The sequence below is a fragment of the Sciurus vulgaris genome, assembly GCF_902686455.1.
Source record: "Sciurus vulgaris genome assembly, chromosome: 9".
NCBI classification, from domain to species: Eukaryota; Metazoa; Chordata; class Mammalia; order Rodentia; family Sciuridae; genus Sciurus; species Sciurus vulgaris.
This window is the reverse complement of record NC_136469.1, coordinates 125836279-125855924: the sequence shown is the minus strand read 5'-3', so window position 1 is coordinate 125855924 and position 19646 is coordinate 125836279. Positions and strand designations below refer to the sequence as shown.

Genomic DNA, 19646 nt, shown 5'->3' with positions numbered 1-19646 from the left:
ATGAAGTACATACATACTTCCCAAAATGTTATAGCTGAGGACCTGAAAGCACTGACTTCTAAAATTTTGCTTTAAAATAAAATATGAAGACAATAGGAATGAAGGCCAGGAAATAACTTTTTTTTTTTTTTTTTTCAAAAGCAGGCTACATTCAGAATACTTCAGATGCATATGTGTACATGTGTACATTTCTAAATTAAAGTAATATACCTATAGAAAAGCATACTAACCATAAATGTACAACAAAGTCATTTTTCACAAAGTGAATATTCATGTGTAATCATCACATACAGGAAGAAACAGTATTGCCGGCTAGCTCCCCAGAGGCCCTTCTGATGGACCCTCTGGTCTCTGTATCCCTTCTCCATGGTAGCTGAATCCTGTTGGATACTGGAGACTATTTTTTGCCTGCTTTTGATTTTCATATAAATAGAATTGTGCAATATTATACCTTTTGAGTCTGCTTTTGGTACTATAACATATTGCATATGAAGTAATAGCTTATTTGATTTTGTTGCATTAATAGTACTTTGTTGTATGATTCTGTCTTGTCCAGTCCTTTGACATTGATCATTTGATTTGTTTCTAATTTGAGGTTATTATGTCTAATGGTGTTGTGGGCATTCTATTACATATTTTTTGATATCCATTTGTTCACTTTTGGAGGTCTAACATTTTGACTATTTTTGAACTTCATCAGCAATAAAAGTCTAAAGTCAACAGCAGATATTTTAAACTTTGTTATTGCCTAGGAGTATCAGTAATTTCTCAAGTACACTTTGATGAAGGAAAAAATTGGGGTCTTTATATATCACCTAATTGTACAGTACTGCTTCTGAATCTGTGAATCTGGAAGCTGAATCAGGATGAATAGGACCATTACAGGGAAACATTTCTATAATTGATATTTCTATCTATGTGATGATAGCTGAAGAGTATACTACTTGACCTTCATCTACTGAGATTATGGTTTGATTTTTTACTGTTTATAATATTTTATTTCTAGGGTTTTGGGACTCGTAGACTACAACTTTAAACAGATTCTTTGACTAAATTGTTATTTTTTGAAACTGGTAATTATGTTTTTTTTATAGTTTGATAATTCTTTGAAAGGGGCAAGAACTAACTCTTGAGAAGCCTTCTGAGACTCAGCTTGTATTTTTCTCTGATTAGCTTCTCCATTAGTCTCCTTGGCCCTTTCTGCTGTAGTCTTCTTGGATATTTGTCGCTGGCTCTTAGCGGTACCAAATCCACGGATATTTGTCACCGCTTGCAGCAACAACTTGCACGGGTCTTATGGGTGGTGGACTGGAAACTGAGCTACTTCTATCTTTCTCTTTAGTGCGCTGCTTTCTTGTTTGTTTATAGAGGATAGAGGAAATGAGATTTACTTGCTTTGACAGGAGAGAGAGAGAGAGAGAGAGAGACACTTTGCTTTCAGAGATATCTATGTCTTCTTAGTTTTCTGCTGCTTCTTACTGGTGCGTCCTGCATCCTGTGAACAAAGGGTGCGTCTACCTAAGGTGCTTTAGTGATGCCTCTCGGTTCTCCGCTCTGTGATCTGCCTTCCGCCGCTTTCTGCTAGCTGCTGCCGCTCTTCTTTCTGCTAGTTGCTGCTGTGTGTTGCGCTGTCTTGCTCCGCCTACGCTTATATCACCTCCAGGAGGCAGAGAGCAGGGCCACGCCTCTTACGCAAAGATTAGGCCAGACGCTAGAAGTCTGAGCAGGCACAATTAGGAGTGCTGGAGAACACATACGCATACATTGTGTGCGTGGACGATAAATCACCTGAGTGTGCTTATGTCAATTAACCTCCTCCCTGCCTGTGTGGTCAACATGGCACAGCCCCCGACAGATATTTGATCAGTCTTCTGTCCTGGTGACTTTGGTTACCCTAGGTGCCTCTAATATACTGTTCTAAGTGTTGGTCTTATTTCATTTAGCATAATGTCTTCCAGGGTCATCCATAGTGTAGCATGTGTTACGGTATTTCATTCCTTTTTTGGCTAAATAATATACCCGTATCTGTATATACCTCATTTTGTTTATTTATTCTTTGTCAGTGAACATTTGGGTTCTTTCCACCTTCTGCCTATTGTGAATAATGCTGCTTTAAACATAAATGTACAACTATCTTTTTGAACCCCTGCTTTTACTTCTTTTGCTTATGTGCCCAGAAGTGGAATTGATGGATCATAAGACAAGTGGTAAAGCACTTGTCTTGCATGTGCAAAGGTCTGGGTTTAATCACTACTACAACCAAAAATAAAAATTAAAAAAAATTAAAAAGTTAAGATTGGAACCTCCTTAATGTTCTTGAAGTTGTATTCCGTTTGTGGAAATATAGCGTTTCCATAAAGATATAAATATGATTCTTTAAGTCTGGCATATATTTTTAAGAATGATGTTAGTGAAATTTGCTAAGACAATTTTTGTGAATTCTTATCTTTGCTTTTTTTTTAAGCCCCTTATATTCTAGAATTTTATATTCTAGAATTGATATTGAGTGGGTATTGATGGATGAATAGCAATTTCATTTTGCTCTTTACATATGCCATACTTAATTAGTAAAGGAAAAAAAAACTGTCAAATTATGTAGTACATTCTAAAGCAAAATGAAATTTTTGTAGCTGTCTACCATTATTAAAAATTGTTTGTGTTGCATATATGTTTGGAAGTGAATAAAAATGTGCATCTGATTCAAAATTAATGCTACTAACTGAATAGTTTTTTGCTTGTGTATGTGGGCATCAATGGGACATGCTGTGTAACCAACAATTAATTGTATTCAAAAATTATTTTTGTAGATACAAACGATACTTTATTGAACATCTTCATGCATATTTTTGCAGTCACAAGTTATCTATGCATATTTCCATAATTGAAATGGCTAGATCAAAGGACCACACATGTTGAATTATAATAGATATTGCCAAAATGTCTTCCAAAAAATTTGCATAAATTTAAACTCCCTAGGGTATATGACAGTTCCTGTTTCTTCACTCATACACCATCAACATGGATATTATCAAACTTTAAATCTACAGCAAGCAGTTCTTTAATAATTATCTTTTTGTGTGTGTTTGATTCATTTTGTTATTTTTTCCTTCCTCCCACCCCCCACCCTTCTTTTCCCTCTGTACAGTCCCTCCTTCCTCCATTCTCGCCTCCCTCCCATCCCCCATTATGTATCATCATCTGCTTATCAGTGAGATCATTCATCCTTTGGTTTTTTGAGATTGGCTTATTTCACTTAGCATGATATTCTCCAATTTCATCCATTTGCCTGCAAATGCCATAATTTTATTATTCTTTATGGTTGAGTAATATTCCATTGAATATATATACCACAGTTTCTTTATCCATTCATCAATTGAGGGGCATCTAGGTTGATTCCACAATCTGACTATTGTGAATTGAGCAGCTATAATAATTATCTTAACAACATAAAAGCTGTATCAGGAAGCCAACCGCAGAGCCTCTTATGTGCCACCTCAAAAAATATTATGCAAATGTTTTTTGATTCATTTGTCACTACCAGGTTCTGTAGTAGCAGAGTCAGGCCAACATCTTGATTTAAGAGATGATTGTTTCTCTGGGTGTGGCTTTTTTTTTCCTGCTATAATTTCAATCTATAGAAAAGTTGCAAGAATATTAGAGTTCACCCAGATACCTCAAATGTTAACATTTGTGACATTTTTTAAATATGTTTTTTGTGAGTTAGGTAGTTACATAGTTTCCCAGCACTATTTGCTTTGTTTCTGGTACTATTCATTATCACATAATGTAGTAATCATGTATCTCACCTATTCTATTCCTCTTGCTGGTGGTACTTGCCTTAAAGATATGAATTTTGGGTTTCCTGGTTTTTCCCTAATTTAGTCCTATTTCATTTCTTTATCTTAAATCATGGTTCAGAAAATCCCAGTACTTTTGAACTGTATAAAATTAAATACTGTTTATTACAGGTTTGCTGTAAAGTTCAGTTTAATTATGATTTTAAGTTATCAGAGCTTTCTTTTTTGCTTCTATTGTGCTTTTCTTTTTGCCTTAATTTATTTTAATCTCATTTCTGCATTAAGCAGAAAATTTGGAAAATAGGAGGAATTACTTTTAAGTTTTACAACCGAGAAGTCTCCCACATAATTTGAGCTTGTTTTTTAAGCTATCTATATATTCTCAAAACCAAAGTTCTAAAACAGTTACTAGATGATATTCCAGATAGATCTGGTTTTTGCTTTGTCTTAACAGTAGTGTAATTACCAAATTGTTCTGTATCTTAAAACATTTTTTTCTTGTTTCTTTCTCCAACCTTCTTGATTTTTGACTTGGTCTTCTCATGAGAAGTATCTTTTACCCAGAAAAGGTGTTGATAACTTTTGATACTTTTTAATCATGTTTGTCCTTAGTGCGTTTGTGGTCATATACTTAACAGATTTTGAATATAGAAGGAAGTGTATTTGGTGTGGGAGGAAACACTGCTGCACCTCCTCTGTGAACAGAAAGGAAGTACAAGAAGTATGAGTACGTACATGTAATGTGTATGCAGGGTTTCCACATTTTTTGAAAATTCTAAGGGATTAGAGGACAGAACCCATTAGGTGGGGAGTGCAGAATTTAATGAGATTGCAACTTAAAACATCCTCCTCAGGCTTTCAGGTTTGTAAAATCAAGTTTAGCTACTATAATTAGCATTTTCCCTAGCTCTTCTCATTTTGGGGAATGTAAGATCATTATCTAAAAAAAAAAGGAAAAGCTAGTGAGGTAAAAGCAAAATGAATTTGTTAGTTTAAAATTATACTGATGACATATATACACTGAAGAGTATAAATTTTCTTGAGCCATATTATTATATGAGTATACTAGGTAAAGATGGCAAGCACATGTTTTATTCACCTTCACCCCAGTCTTGAGAGAGAAGTATGTGAGCACAAAACAAGAAGGAAAGGGCATGGTACAAACCATCAGTAGTCTAATTGATTTTTGTTTATTGCTTTAAAAAGAAAGGCCCTTAAATGTTTATCAGGATTATTACATTTAATTAAAAGTGCATTTATAACAGAATGTAGAAAATTTGAGAAACCTCATGCAGATGCAGTATCAATGATCTATAATCATCAAAAGAGAAGTTGAATAGCAGTTACTTGTTAAAATGAAGTATTAACTCATTATTTTATGAAATTAAGAAGGCTTCTTGAACACTGAAAGGCTTACTTTTTTTCTTTGTATTGCGAAGCATACCATATGCCTATTATAAAAACATGTTTTCCATAGAGTGGTCTAAACTTGGCCTGACGTATTTCTAGTTCACTTGTCAATTCAGATCATGTAGGTAGACATTTTGTTTTTAAGGCAGATTTCAAAACAGATAAAATTGTGTACCTGCCCATCTCCTAATCTTTAGGCTGTATTTAGTCTGAGTAATTGATAGTTGACTGCTGTTCTTCTACTGAGAAGTGATTATTTTGGTTGCATAGTATATACATTAATTACATCATGAATTTTATTAAATCACCCATGATTAAATGTAGGCCTTCTTTTTTTCAGTAAATAATCCTCAAAGTTTTGGGTTAGTGATATATCAGATTAGTAATAGAGATGGGTCTTGATAAGTACAAGATACTGTATATCTTGGTTTAACTTGACATTTTTTTTCATATGTATGCCAGTGAGGATTTATTAAATAATCAGAATTTAGTTGGATTGTGCCCATCAAAGTTGTGCATTGTGAACCTAGTACATGCTTTTCTTAACTCTTCTTAGAGATTCCATTTTCTAATTCTTCCCACACCTCATTAAATACAGTAACCTTTAGTTAAATGAGATTAATAGGAATGTGATGTCACGTGTTAAAGAGAGGGTCAGAATTGCACACAGAATTTTTGGAAATACTTTATTATGTACAGAAGGTGCAATTTGATTTCAATTTTCATGTAATTCCTGGCCTTAGAATACCCCCCCACCCCCTGTAGAAGATGATGCATGATTTTGTGTACCGTTGTCCAGTCTCAGCAGGCACCTGTATTTGAGCTCTGTTGCTCCTGTTTTCTATTGATGCAGGCATGATGTTGCACAAGCGTGCTGTGTAATTGGTAACTTAATCTAATTAGTATTTTTTAAAAGGGAACTTGGCTATTTTAATCAACATTTACTTGTTAATGTAATTTTCCAGAATTTTAAAGCATGTAGGAATAAAATTTACATTGGAATTTTGAGTGCAGTGATTCTCTTACTAGTCATGGAATTAATCTATGTGCCATTAGAATATTAGAGCTAGTAGAAAAGGTGATGACAATATTAAGATTTTTATTTTGTTCATTATCTGCCCCTAAAATTTTTACTACTTGAACTCTTAGGTAGATTCCAGCCAAACCTCACTTTGCTTCTCTCTACAAAATACAATTCTGCATGTATAATAATCTTTGTGGTTTTTGTAAGATATTCTGTATCTATCTACTAAGACAGTTTTATTGTAACAATATGCTATAATGGTACATTTAATCAGTTTTAGAGATTTTTAAAAAATCTTTCCAGTAGGAAGAGTCAGTGCTGATTTTTACTTTTAACTCCATAGCTGTGATTCATGATTCGATCAATAGTTGAGTATTTTGAATGGTCTTTTTAGCTTGCCTTGCTGATGTTAACATTAAGGTACTGTTTTGTTTCTTGATTTTAAAAATTGAGTATACTGTAGTACAAAAATCAAAGAAAATTAATGAGAAGTAATTCTGCTTGTAAGAATGTGTATTTGCTCATTTTTGTGCTTTTTTCAATTAAAGCCACTTTTCAATATTTTAGAGCTGATTAAAATATTAAGGGCTGGGGAGATAGCTCAGCTGGTAGCAAGGCAAGCACAAGGCCCTGAGTTCGATCCCCAGTACCGGAAAAAAAATAAGAAAGAAAGAAAAAAAATAAAATATTAAAATATTCAGGCATGGATACCCATCACAGATTTTGAATTCATTAACAGTGTCAGCATCACTATATGACATTTGGTTAACTGCAGAAAATGAACTAAAGAGGATCCTAAACACTTATCATCAAAGTTAATAATCTTGTGGAGCATCACAAATATAGCATAGATATTATAAGTCAAATAAGCCTTCTGCCATCTTGCTTTAAGACAAAAAACATCTATTAATCTTTCTTTTCAAATGCTCTTTCATCACTGTCTTTCAGAAGAGAATCACATTTTCTTGTTTCAGGAGAAATAAGAGGTTATCACATAGAGACTAATTTATTCTTCTTTTACTTGTCTCTTTTTATAGTTCCTTTATTTAGTTCTTTTGGCTTAACCATTTATAACTTTTAAAATTGTTTATTGAGCACATACTATGTTCCAGGCAATGTTCTGTATATTTTCTGTATATGAATTAAACATTAATTACCACATTTAATTCTCCTGACAACTACTGTGTCCTTTTTATAGATTAAAAAAAAAACTTAAGTTTTGTAGAGTCACAAGTAATTACAGAGTTCCAAAGCAAGTAAAATACCAAATCATGGATTTGAACTCAGCCAGTCATACTCTAGACCCTCACTCTAGTGTCGTGTTATAATTCCAACCTGAATTGTGTGTTCTTTCTTTTGCTTATGTTTTTCTCCTTTCCTGCTCCCAACTAACTAAATACCTGTATGCTAACCCATTTAGCACATCTCTTACAGGACCTAATTAAACTGTGAAAGTTGTCAAAATCTCAAAATTCTGAACTTGGCCTACCACTTAATTTATTTTGTGACTTTGGACAAACTACTTTTCCCATCTTTAAAATGAGGCCAATATATACTTTAGAGAATCATTTTATAATGATAAAATATAGTAATGCATCAAAAGCATATAGAGCCTGACACATGGCAAACACTTGTGAATACTGTACCCACTCTTGGGCTAAGAGTGTTTTTCTTATTTCTGCCAATTATGAGAAACTTGGGGTAGGGGTGGTTTCCGGCTAGTTGTTTTTTTTTGTGAGGTGTCTCTAAAAGTGTAGTACCTGTTATCCTCATCTTATCAGTGTGCTTAGAGTAAGTGTGTAAGGCCTACTGGGTGTATGTTGCTTTTGTTTAAAAACTGTTTTAAAGTGTGTATTTTGTTATTTCCTGGTGTAGTTGATTGCTAGACTATTTCTCTTTTCACTGTTATTCAGTAAAGTTGAAATCAAGTCATAAAGGAAATTTCATGGTACCTAAAAAAATTTACCATGGAGTATATCATACAGTTTATTTATTTATTTATTTTTACTTTTTTTTTTAGGAAATTTGGTGAGCGACCTCCACCTAAACGACTTACTAGGTAAGTATTATATTAACCTTTACTCAAATATTTTATATGCACAGAGCACCTGTAATTTTAGAAAATGTATTAGGTGCTCTTAGAAATCATTCAAATATTATCTAGCTCACGAACATATTCCCATCCTCCCTCCCTGTTTTCTCCCCCCCCCCCAAAAAAAAAGAAAGAAATGAAACAGGAATAATAGGATGTAGTTCAAAGAGGAAAGATGAAACCATTTTGGAAAATAATTTTAAGTATTATATAGTGAATATAACAAGGACAGCAATATAAACAAAACTTCCTGTATCTAGCACTGTTTAACCAGTCACAGTTCGCTGATTACATATTTAATGAATGCTTTTAGAAAAGAACTTTGAGGAAAACATAATTTTTAATCGTTTTAAAGAAAATATGAGATTTTGCCAATTTTTAGTGAGAATATAAATGTTGTACTGTTCTAATTATATAAATTGATTTTATACTATACATTTTATTATAGATGTTAAATTTAAAAGTATTTTCTTAAAAACAATTAAACAATTTTAAGTCAGAGATTATAAAAGAGAAACCCAACTCCAGTCATATAGTCCTAGTGTTCATTATTACTATTTTCATTTTTTTATCTTTCAAGAAAATTGTATGTAGAAGAGATACATATGCCTGCCTTTTTTCTTTTTCTTTTTAAACTGGAAATGTTTTCTACCACTGTTCTGTTCTTCGTACCCTACAATATATCTTCTACTTTGATCATTCTCTTTAATGGCTCCCTGGTTTTCCATTGTCTTCATACCATTCTTAATTTAATATTTCATATTAGTGACCATTTAGGTTATTTCCAAATTAAAGCTACTATTCTAAAAACTGTGGCACTTAAAGAATAATGAGGACCTGCCAGAAGAACACAGGAGACAATTTAAAGGAGTTCTTGTTAGGCAAATCTAGAACATTTTGATCATCAAATAAATAATAATGTAATAGATTAAAAACTGAAGAATCAAGTGACAGTTTAGTAGTCTGCCCAGCTTGAGCATCTCTAATCTGAAGATCCAAAACTTTTTAAGTGCCAACATAATGCTCAAAAAGATTCAGATTTTCAAACATTTTGGATTTCGGATTTTCACGTTTGGAATCCTCAAACCTTGAATTCTATCCATATATTTTACAGTCCCTAAAACTCTAAAATCTGAAATTACTTCTGATCCCAAGCATTTTAGCAAAAGAACAATCGATCTCTATTGAGATAATCTTTTATCTCATATACATATTATATAAATATTTTTAAATTATTTATATGAATGAATAAATAGGAAAGAGGATAACTTTTCCTTATAAAAGAATGCCACCTAGTAAATATAGAAGGAATATGAAATCAAGGAAATCACTACTTGACAGACACAATAGCGATTATTTCATGCAAAAGTCATCAGTGGATGCTTAAACTACTGGATTAAAATTTAAATGAAAAGCAAAATGTATAATTCTGAAGTGGATCCTCACAAAGTAACATGGCAATGCAGAAAATTGGCAGATACCACCTTACATAAGTGACCTAAATTAGCATCACCAGTAGTGGACAATAGATACCATGTGCGTCCCACTGAGGACATTGTATCACTTTTGGTGTAAGATGCAAAATGAGGAACATTCTATAGAATAAATGATACTTATTCTTCAAAATCTCAAGGTCAAAAAACACAGATTATCCGGGGTGTAGAGATACATGCCTGTAATCCCAGCAGCTTGGGAGACTGAGGCCAAGAGGATCACAAGTTCAAAATCAGCCTAATCAACTTTGCAAGACCCTGCCTCAAAATAAAAATATATAAAGGTTTGCTCAGTGGTTAAGCAGCCCTGGGTTCAATCCCCAATACATAAATAAATAAACAAATAAATAAGTAAGTCAATCCACAGATTGAAGAACTACTCTGAATTAAAGGAAACTCTAGAGACATAACTCCACTTAAGTAAACACTAAGCTAGGAAAAAAGTTTTTCTGTACTGTGAAGCTGGCATAGGCAAATGTTTTCATAATGGATCAGATAATAAACATATTAATATTTGTAGGCCATACTGAGTCTGTTGTGACTTTTCAATTATTCTTATATCCCCACATCACCCAGACAATATGTAAAGGAGCAGCATTTCTGTGTTCCAACACATTTTTATGTACAAAAACCAGGGCTGTCCTGATAGGGTGCAAGAGCATCAGTTTCTCAAGACAACACCCCACCCCTACAAGTACAGGTTATTGGATGAGTGATGAACTTGAGTTAAATATGTAGAATAGATACTAATATTGTATAAGTGATAATTGCATTGTAGTTATTATAAGAATGTCCTTTTTTAAAAATAAATAAACACTGATGTATATTGGATAAAGTGATATGCCTACAGTGTGCTCTTAAAAGGTTAAAAAACAATATGCAAATATGGTAAAATATTAAAATTTGAGGAATCTAGGTGAAAGATGACTAGGAAATCTTGATACTACTTTTACAACTTTTCTGTAATCCTTAAGTTATTTTAAAATTTTAAAACATTTTTTTAAAAAAAGCATTATATATGTACTCCAGGTAAAGTACACTGTGAAAATATAATTTGTCTCACAGGTCCCTGTAAATGTATTTTCCATTATTTGTTTTTATATATCTGCTAAATAAATTCTAAGAAATACTGTGTTCATATATTTAGGCATTTTTGAAATTTAATAGATATTTTTATTTTATTACCAGCAGCGATTAGTTGGAGTGACTCCTAATGATAAAATATATTTTGATGAATAAGTTAGTTTCTTTAATGGATACATCTGTAAAAATAACAGTACGATAAAACACCTCATAAAGAAATTTTCCTTTCCTTTCCCTCAATACATACAGAAATCTAGTTAGGGCCCATCTACTTTATAATGATTTTCCATCATTTACCCTTTAAGTGGTTTTCCCTGTTTGGAAAATTTTAGTAGCTTTTAGGACTACCACTTCTGGCCAAGATGGAGTAACAGGAACTGGAATTACTCTCCAGCCTGAAACAACTAAAAACATGGACAAAATGTATGAAACAACGGTTTTCAAGATATTGAACATCAGGCAAGGAAGGACATTGATTCCCAAGAAACAGGAGACAAATGAGGTGAGCCCTATGATTGCCCCAGCTTCAAGCCTGGAGAGAGCTCCAGGCCATGGTGTAGGGAAGGGGAATCCATGTGAAGCTGTAGTGCAGGGAGACAGAGATGGCTGGAGTTCACAGGGCAGAGACCTGAAGAGGAAAGAATAGTAGAGAGAGTTCAGAGACTGGCAAAGGGTTCTTTCTCTTCTGGTCATCAGCTAAATATTGATCAGCACACTACCCACTGGTGGGGGAAACCATCCAGAAGAATTAAAGGAAGCAATCCATAAAACTCACTGAGGGCTATGAATTGTGCCTCTTTTCAGTGGACAGAGGAAAAAAAAAAAAATCTCATAATTCACAGAGCATCAGCTAAAGTACTCAGAAGAGTTTTGCTTTGATGTTAAATTAGGCCCAGACTAAGTAGCAAACTTAAAATAGGATCAAAATTATCATACTCTTTTCAAATAACTTAACTATGTACCAGAACAGAACTCAAGAAAATAAGAATAAAAAAAATACAGCACTAAAAACAACAACAACAACAAAATGCATATATATATAAAATCAGTCATACAAAGAAGCAGGAAAATATACACAGTGAGAAGAAAAATCAATCAAAACCAACCCAGAAATGATATAGATGATAAAACAATTGTTATGTGCTTGTGATCTATATGGTAAAGAAGCTAAGATTAAGAGTTGGGGAAATGGTCAGATGGTATTTTGGTTCTGTGTCTCATGCAATTTCTGATATAATTCCACTCTGCTGGAGCACAGAAGCAGCCATAATGTATGAACAAGTTAGTGTTTCTGTGTAATGGAATACAGCTCTAATCTAAAGCAGACATAGTAGGTTGGATTTGACCTACCAGTGGTAATTTAGTTATCTCTGAACAAGAGGAGAGATTGAACAAGTTTAATAAAGACATGGAGGATACGCATATTTAAAAAGAGAGACAAATAACTTTCTAGAGATGAAAACAACAAGGTGAAAAAATACACTTGGTATTAATTTCAAAGTAGATGAAGGAGAGGTTAGTGAACTTGAAGACATAGCAGTAGAAACTCTCTAAAGTGAAGCAGACCGGAAAAGTCTGGGGAAAAGGGCAAGCATTAGCTGTGGTCTGTCTTCAAGCATTTTTATATACATGAAATTGGAATCATTGAAGGAGAGGGTATGACTAAAGTGATATAAAGGAAATAATGACTGAATTTTTTTAAACTTTGTTAAAAACTTTAAAACCACAGATCCAAGAGACTCAGTTAATCCCAAGTATAAAACTGTAGAGACACACATCATAATCAAATTGATTAAAACCAGTGGTAAAGAGAAAAAATCTTTAAAAGCAAAAGAGACAAGAGACAAATTATTTACAAAAGAACAAATGTAAGGATGACAGCAGGTTTTTCATCTGAAACTTTGCTATGGATAAGACAGTGAGGCAAAGTGCTCAAAAGTTTTGGAAAAATGCCTGTTGTCAACCTAGAACTCTCTACTCACTGAAGGCAAAATAAAACTATTGACATATTAAAAATGGAAAGAATTCTTCACAAATCGGTCTGAGCTACAATATGAAAAGAAATTCTTCAAGCAGAAAGGTAATCATACTAGATGGACATCTGTTTCTGTGCCAGTTACAAGTATCAAGAAAAAGAAAGATGACCTCACTACAGATTCTATAGACATTTTAAGGATAACAAGCAAATATTATAAATAACTTTATGCCAATATAGTCAACAGCTTTTGAAGAAAGACACAAATTTCTTAAAACTAGCAAACTAAGCTTACTGAAGAAGAAGTGGGTATTCTGAAAAACCTTAAATCTAAAGAGTTTTGAGTTTGTTTGTATAAACTTTCTGACAAATTAGCAGAAATGTTTAAGAAAAATAATTATGCCATTTCTTTACATAGTTTTCCTGAAAAGTGGAGTGCAGGACATACCTCCCAGTTCATTCTGTGAGAATAGCATTACCTTTTTACTAAAAGCAAGCATTACAAGAAAATAAAACTATGCACCAATATTCCATGCAAAGAAAGGTGTAAAAAAGTCTTAATAAATTTTCAAATGAAATCCAACAGTATATTTAAGGAATTATATCATGACCTGTGAGACTTCTCTTAGAAATGGAAAAAGCCAATTCAACATGTTAACAGAAGAAAGAAGAAGATCACATGGTCATCTTAAGAGATTTAGAAAATGCTTTTAACGTTCATTCTTGATAAAAATTCATCGCATGCTAGAAATAAAAGGGAATTTACTAGTCATGACAAAGGATACCTCTGAAAAACTACATTTAATACCATATTTATAATGGAAGACTGAATATTCCAACATCAGGAGCAATCCAAGAAATTTCTCTTATGACTTTAATTCAGCGTTGTACTTGAGGTTCTAATCATTAAATGAAGATGAGAAAAAGAAATCAAAAACATCCAAATTGTAAAGTAAGAAATAAAACTTCATTTTCAGAAGTCATGATCATCTTTTAAAAAGCCACTATAGCTAATAAGTTTGGCAAGGTAATGGAATACAGGATTAACAATAAAACTCAATTGTATTTCCTTATATTAATAATAATGGGAAATTGATCAAATATTATCAAACAATATGTAATTCTTAGAGAAAAACTTGACAAAAGATGTGCAAAAACTCTGTGAAAATTACTAAATATTGCTGTGAGAACTTGAATTCCTGAGTAAATGTTCTTCTGGCAGAAAATTGTATTGTTAGATGTCTTTTCTTCCGAATTGATCAATGGATTCAATACAATCCCAGTCAGAATTCCAGCAGCCATTTGACAAGCCATTTATAAAATTCATATGAAAATGCAAACAATCTAGAACAACCAAAACATTCTTGGAAAAGAGCAGCAAAAACTTACATTGCCTGATTTCAAAAGTTATTATGAAGCTACAGAGATCATTTGTAGTATTAGGGAAAGACAGTTATGTAGATCATTGTAACAGAACAGTAGCCAGAAATGGTTCTTCAAATATGTGCTCACTTGTTTTCCAATCAAGGTGCAAAGGCAATTTAGTTCGATCTATGATAGTCTTTAACAAATGATTCTAGAACAATCTGTCATCCATATGGTGCCCCTTCACAAAAAATAACTACCATTCATCCATAGCACCATATACAAAAATTAACTCAATATAGACCTAAGTCCAGAACTCCATTTACACAGTTTTTACAAGATAATAGGCGAAACTATCCTGATCTTTTATCTTGAGAAGCAAAGATTTTTTGTTTTAACACCAAAAACACAAATTTATGAGATGAAGAAATAGATTATTTACTTCATGAAAATTTAGAATAAAAAGTTTGCATCCAGATAACGAAAGGAGCTTTCCTAAGTCGTCAGTAAGGAAATAACTCATTTTTGAAAGAGGGAAATGATTTGAAGAATTGTCTAAATGACATATACATGTGACAGCTAACCACAAAAGAAATGCAAATTAAAATTACATTTAGTGTGTAATCCCCTTGAGCTTCTATAACCTTAGGTCAGAAACTGGTGGACTTATAAATCACAAATTCTATGTCTCATAGTTCTGGAGGTTGTGAAGCCCAAAATCAGGTATGAGAGGATTTGATGTGTGGTGGAGGGCTGCTTCCCAGTTTATAGATGACCAATTTTCTTCTGTCCTCACATGGCAAATGGGATGAAGGCACTAATCCTATTCATGAGGGCTCCAACCTCATGCATGACCTTTTACTTCCCAAATACCCTACTTCCAAACACTATGGCATTGCTGATTAGGTTTCAGCATGATAATTTGACAGGGATGCATTCAGTCTGTAGCAATGAGGTAACCACTTTATACCTATTAATATGCCCAAATTTTAAGGGATTGATCATATCATGTGGAACGATAAGTATTTTTATATACTGGTAGTAGGTATATAAAAGGTATAATAATTTTGGAAAAAAAATTGATACTTTCTTTAAAAGTTTCCCCTACCATATAGTCCAACCATTCCATCCCTGCATATTTAGTCAAGAAAAATGAAAACATGTGAATACAAAAATTGAAACACAAATGTTCATGTTAGCTTTAGTTGTGAAAGCCCTTGTGGACATAACCCAGATATCCAGCAACAGGTGAATGGATCAGCAAAGTGTAGTATATTTTATAATGAATTGCTATTCAGCAATGATAAAAGATTGAACTGTTGATACAAAAAAACCACTTAGATGAATGTTAAAATAATTATACTCAATTTTCTAAAAAAATCAGGAAAAAAAGTACATAAATAGTATGATTCCATTATCATAAAATTGTAAAAACTGCTAACTAATCTATAATGACAGAAAACAGATCACTGGTTTCCTGGAATGGGGAGAGGCAGGAGAAGAGATTAAAAAGAAGCACAACAACTTTGGGGAATTGTGAATATTCTCATCTTGATTGGGATGATGATATATATACATATGCTAAACTTAGTGCATTGTACACGTTAAGTACATTTTATTCTATTTCAGTTAAATCCAATAAACCTGTTTAAAATTTTAGTAGTTTTTATCATCTCTTAAAGATGGCAAACTACTGATTTATATTCTTAATGAAGAGAATATAAAAGCTCGGATAAGGAATTTAGCAAAAACAGTTTGTATAGTGGCAAATGAAAATGTGAGTTACCAATTTTGGTGATAAAATTTTGTTTATTAAGCACAAATTGAAAGTCAAGGACATTTTCCCTTCTAATAGTATGGCAAATTTAGGTCCCATCTAAGTTTTGTAAATCATGTTTTCTTATTTCTCTCTTAAAATGATTCCTTGTTAGAAATATGTTAGTGTCTTTTGTTCAATCAAAAATATTTCAAAGGAGTTTTCTCTCTCTCTGTTGGGGTGTGGGAAGTTTATTCAGGGGACAGTGTCTCCTCTTTTTCTCTCTCCACATCTTTTAAAGTCTACACTATTCTGTATTTACTTCCATCTTCCAAATTAAGCAATATTTTAAAAAACTTAGAAAATCACTATTCTATCCACAATTTACTGTGGGTTCACATTTTTTAGAAAATATATATTCTCTTAGAGATATATATGACAGGAATTAAGTTTTAACTCTCCAAGAGCATCCCTGTCTCTTGAAATACTCTCCATAATGGAACACACAGATGTAACTGGGTATAACTGATTGTCAGTTAAAAAAAAAAGTAGGATAACCAGATCTTATACTAATGTATAGAAACAATTGAATGAATTTTGAGATTTATAGTCAAAATCATAAAACTAATCTATGTTAATAGTGGAACATGATCTTTGCTCTATACTAGTCAAGTAATTCATAAATGGTAAATAGTTGGTTACAATTAAAAGTCAACTTAATCACATGTGTTTATAGGGCATCTTGGGGAGAGAAGAGAGTGGGATAGAGTGGGAAGGGAATATGCCATCCCTGGAATTCAGGGAACTAGTTTTGTATCACCCAGGGCTGGAAATTGAAGAACCAAGTTATGACCTGCCTTTGATTATCAGTAACTCCATGCTATTGTATGTTCTGGATTTTTCAAGTTCCTAGTTTTTTGTCCACACACACTTGGAAGCCTTAAATAAACAGCAAAATAGGTTTATTTTCTTCGAAAATAGTAGAACACAGAAGTGTCTGTAACCCAATGCCCACAATGTAGTAACCTGTAGATATTTGGAAGGAGGAAAAGAACTATAGTTTCTTAGAATTTGAAAGAATTTGTCTCATCTGTGTGATAGGATTTAAAAGTTTATCTATGTATCCACTAAAAACTTACATGGAATTAAAGGACCTTTGTACCTCTATCATAGAGTCGGAATGAGATTTACAGGCATCCCTAAGAAACGACCTCCTATTGTTGTTTGGCTTTAGTCATCAATAGATACAAACTCTTAATGAAGCAGCTCTAATGTTTCCTTAATACTACAAAGATCCCAGGACTTTGTCGACTGTTGGTTCTATCCCTAAATAATCAATTTCAAAACTAGCCTTTTGGGAGGCCATAATTGTCAGTAAGCTTCCTTGTGGGGAATACAGGGAGGTTTTGATCAGATCCAGTAGTTTGGAAAATATAGTATATAAATATCCCTTTCTTGATAATTCACATAAGATTCCAAGTAGTCCTGCCTTGAAAGAATCAGGTTTTATTTTATCTAGTTTCAGTAAAAGTTTAAGTGGGCACTCTCCACCATAACTGTGGTGAAGCTTAATTCAAGAAGCGTTGTCTGAGACAGTGTGAAAGAGGAAACTGCCAGAATCTGACAAAATGGGGTGGTTCCTCATGGGGTTTTGTCAGGAGGAAGGAAGGAGTTTGTGTATATGTAAGTTTGGATTCCTATTTGCAGCATTTTGAAGTACAAAACTAAAGAATCCAGCTGAGATTTCTGAAATTTCAACTTACCCCAAGCCCAGTTTTGAGAAGAGTTTTTTGTAAAAAAAAATATTGAAATGTCAACCATGTGATAGATTTAAAAATTTAGAATGGGGCTGGGGAGATAGCTCAGTCGGTAGAGTGCTTGCCTTGTAAGCACAAGGCCCTGGGTTTGATCCCCAGCACCCCCCCCAAAAAAAAAATTTAGGATGTCATTATTCATTGTTTTACAACTTTCCTTTTAAAGTCTTTCACTTTTTTGTTCTCTCCAGGGATCAGAAAATGTTTCTTATAATGAACTAAGTACAGAGTCCTCTCTTACCCGCAAGGTGTAAGTTCTAAGACCCCTAGTGGATGCCTGAAACTAAGAATAGTAGCAAACCATATATATCACATATTTCTTCCTAAATATACACCTATGATAAAGTTTAATTTATAAATTAGGCATAGTAAGAGATTGACAATAACTAGAACATTTAAAATAATCTGCTGTAATAAATGTTATGTAAATGTGCTGTCTCTTTAAAGAGTCAGACAAATCAGTTAATGGTGTATGGGTGAAATCACAGAAAGGAAAACAGTACATACTGGGAGGCTACTGCAGTTCTACTAGTAAGAATTCTTCAACTTCTGCATTGTGTTTTATCCAATAGTAAAATTACCCCCAATTTTTCTTAAAAAGACATTGAATAATTGTGGCACCTTACTGTTGGAATATTTTTGAGTGGTCTTCAATACGAACGACAGCACCCCCTTCTACCTCTACCCCAGCATTGGGTAATCTCTGGAGACATTTTTGGATGTCACAACTCAAGGCAGGTACTTACTGGCATCTGCTGGATAGAAGCTACAGATACTGCTAAACATTTTGTAATACACTGAATAGTCCCCAACAGCAAAGAATTACTTTGTAGAGTATGTCAACAGTGCTGAGATAGAAACCTACTTCATTTGGGTGAAAAGCCCATCATTACATGGGCTTTACTGTTTGTGTTTTTATGGAGTATACCATCCTTTTAAATGGCTCCTCAAAGTACAAAAAGTAAATTACCAAGCTTTAATTGCCAGTAAACATAATTTTTGATGTTTAATATTCCATTAATCAAGCAATGTTTATTCTTGTTGAAAGAAGCTGTCTGGCAAGTTCCTATTACAGACAGCTTTTACTAATAATTACTTTAAGTTCTAGTTACTTTTTCAGAAATTTGTATTATGACAGGAAAGACAAGGAAAACTGGAGCTCTCCTCTTGCATTCTTCGTAAACACCTCGAGATTATCTTAATCACAAGAGTCACACAGTTGTATCCTTCTACAGTATCAGATACCAGTCTCAGTTTTATCTCCTACCAGTTTTGTTTCCCTCTCTCTTTCTCCCTTTTATTTGCTAGGGATTGAATTCAGGGCCTTGCACATGTTAGGCAGGTGTTCTACACTGAGCTGTATCCCCAGCCCATTATTTTTTCTTCTTCATTTCCTTGTGTACATTTTCTTCTTGACACTTCTGTGTCTGCATTGTTCCTTTTGGGAAATTTCATTTACTTTGCTGGCTTCATTTGCCAGTTACATTCCAGTCAACCCCATTTTTGCAGCATGGACCACTCTCTTGACCTGTGGAAGTGTGTTCACAACAACATACTGAGTATTTCCAACTTAAAGGACCAGGGGCCCTTCAGAGTTGACATTTGTCAACAATACCTGTGAACATACATCTGATTTTCTCCAAACAAAAAATATAAAGAGTTCTTAACTTTTTTTCTGACTTCCCCCCTACTACATCCTGTTACCTTCTTATTGTGACAGCCTTTTTACATGTCTGTGTCTTCTAGTCCTTTCTCAAGAATTAACTAACAGGAAATTTATTATGTGTTTTTAAAAAACTGCAGGATCCCTCTTTGCCTTTACTTGATTGAAAATCCA

The 19646-nt window shown here is 33.4% G+C and overlaps 1 protein-coding gene across 7 annotated transcripts in view; it reads left to right on the top strand.

Annotated features, from left to right (window-relative positions):
• RBPJ (recombination signal binding protein for immunoglobulin kappa J region) overlaps positions 1-19646 on the top strand; it is a 213068-nt gene that overhangs the window by 166262 nt on the left and 27160 nt on the right. For 6 of the 7 annotated variants that reach the window (XM_079154557.1, XM_079154554.1, XM_079154558.1 and 3 more), the window contains one exon: positions 8252-8290. In XM_079154557.1, coding sequence (XP_079010683.1) covers positions 8252-8290 — 39 coding nt within the window. Of the gene's footprint in view, positions 1-8251; positions 8291-11231; positions 11402-19646 lie in introns of those variants that run through there. The other variant, XM_079154559.1, reaches the window with a different exon arrangement.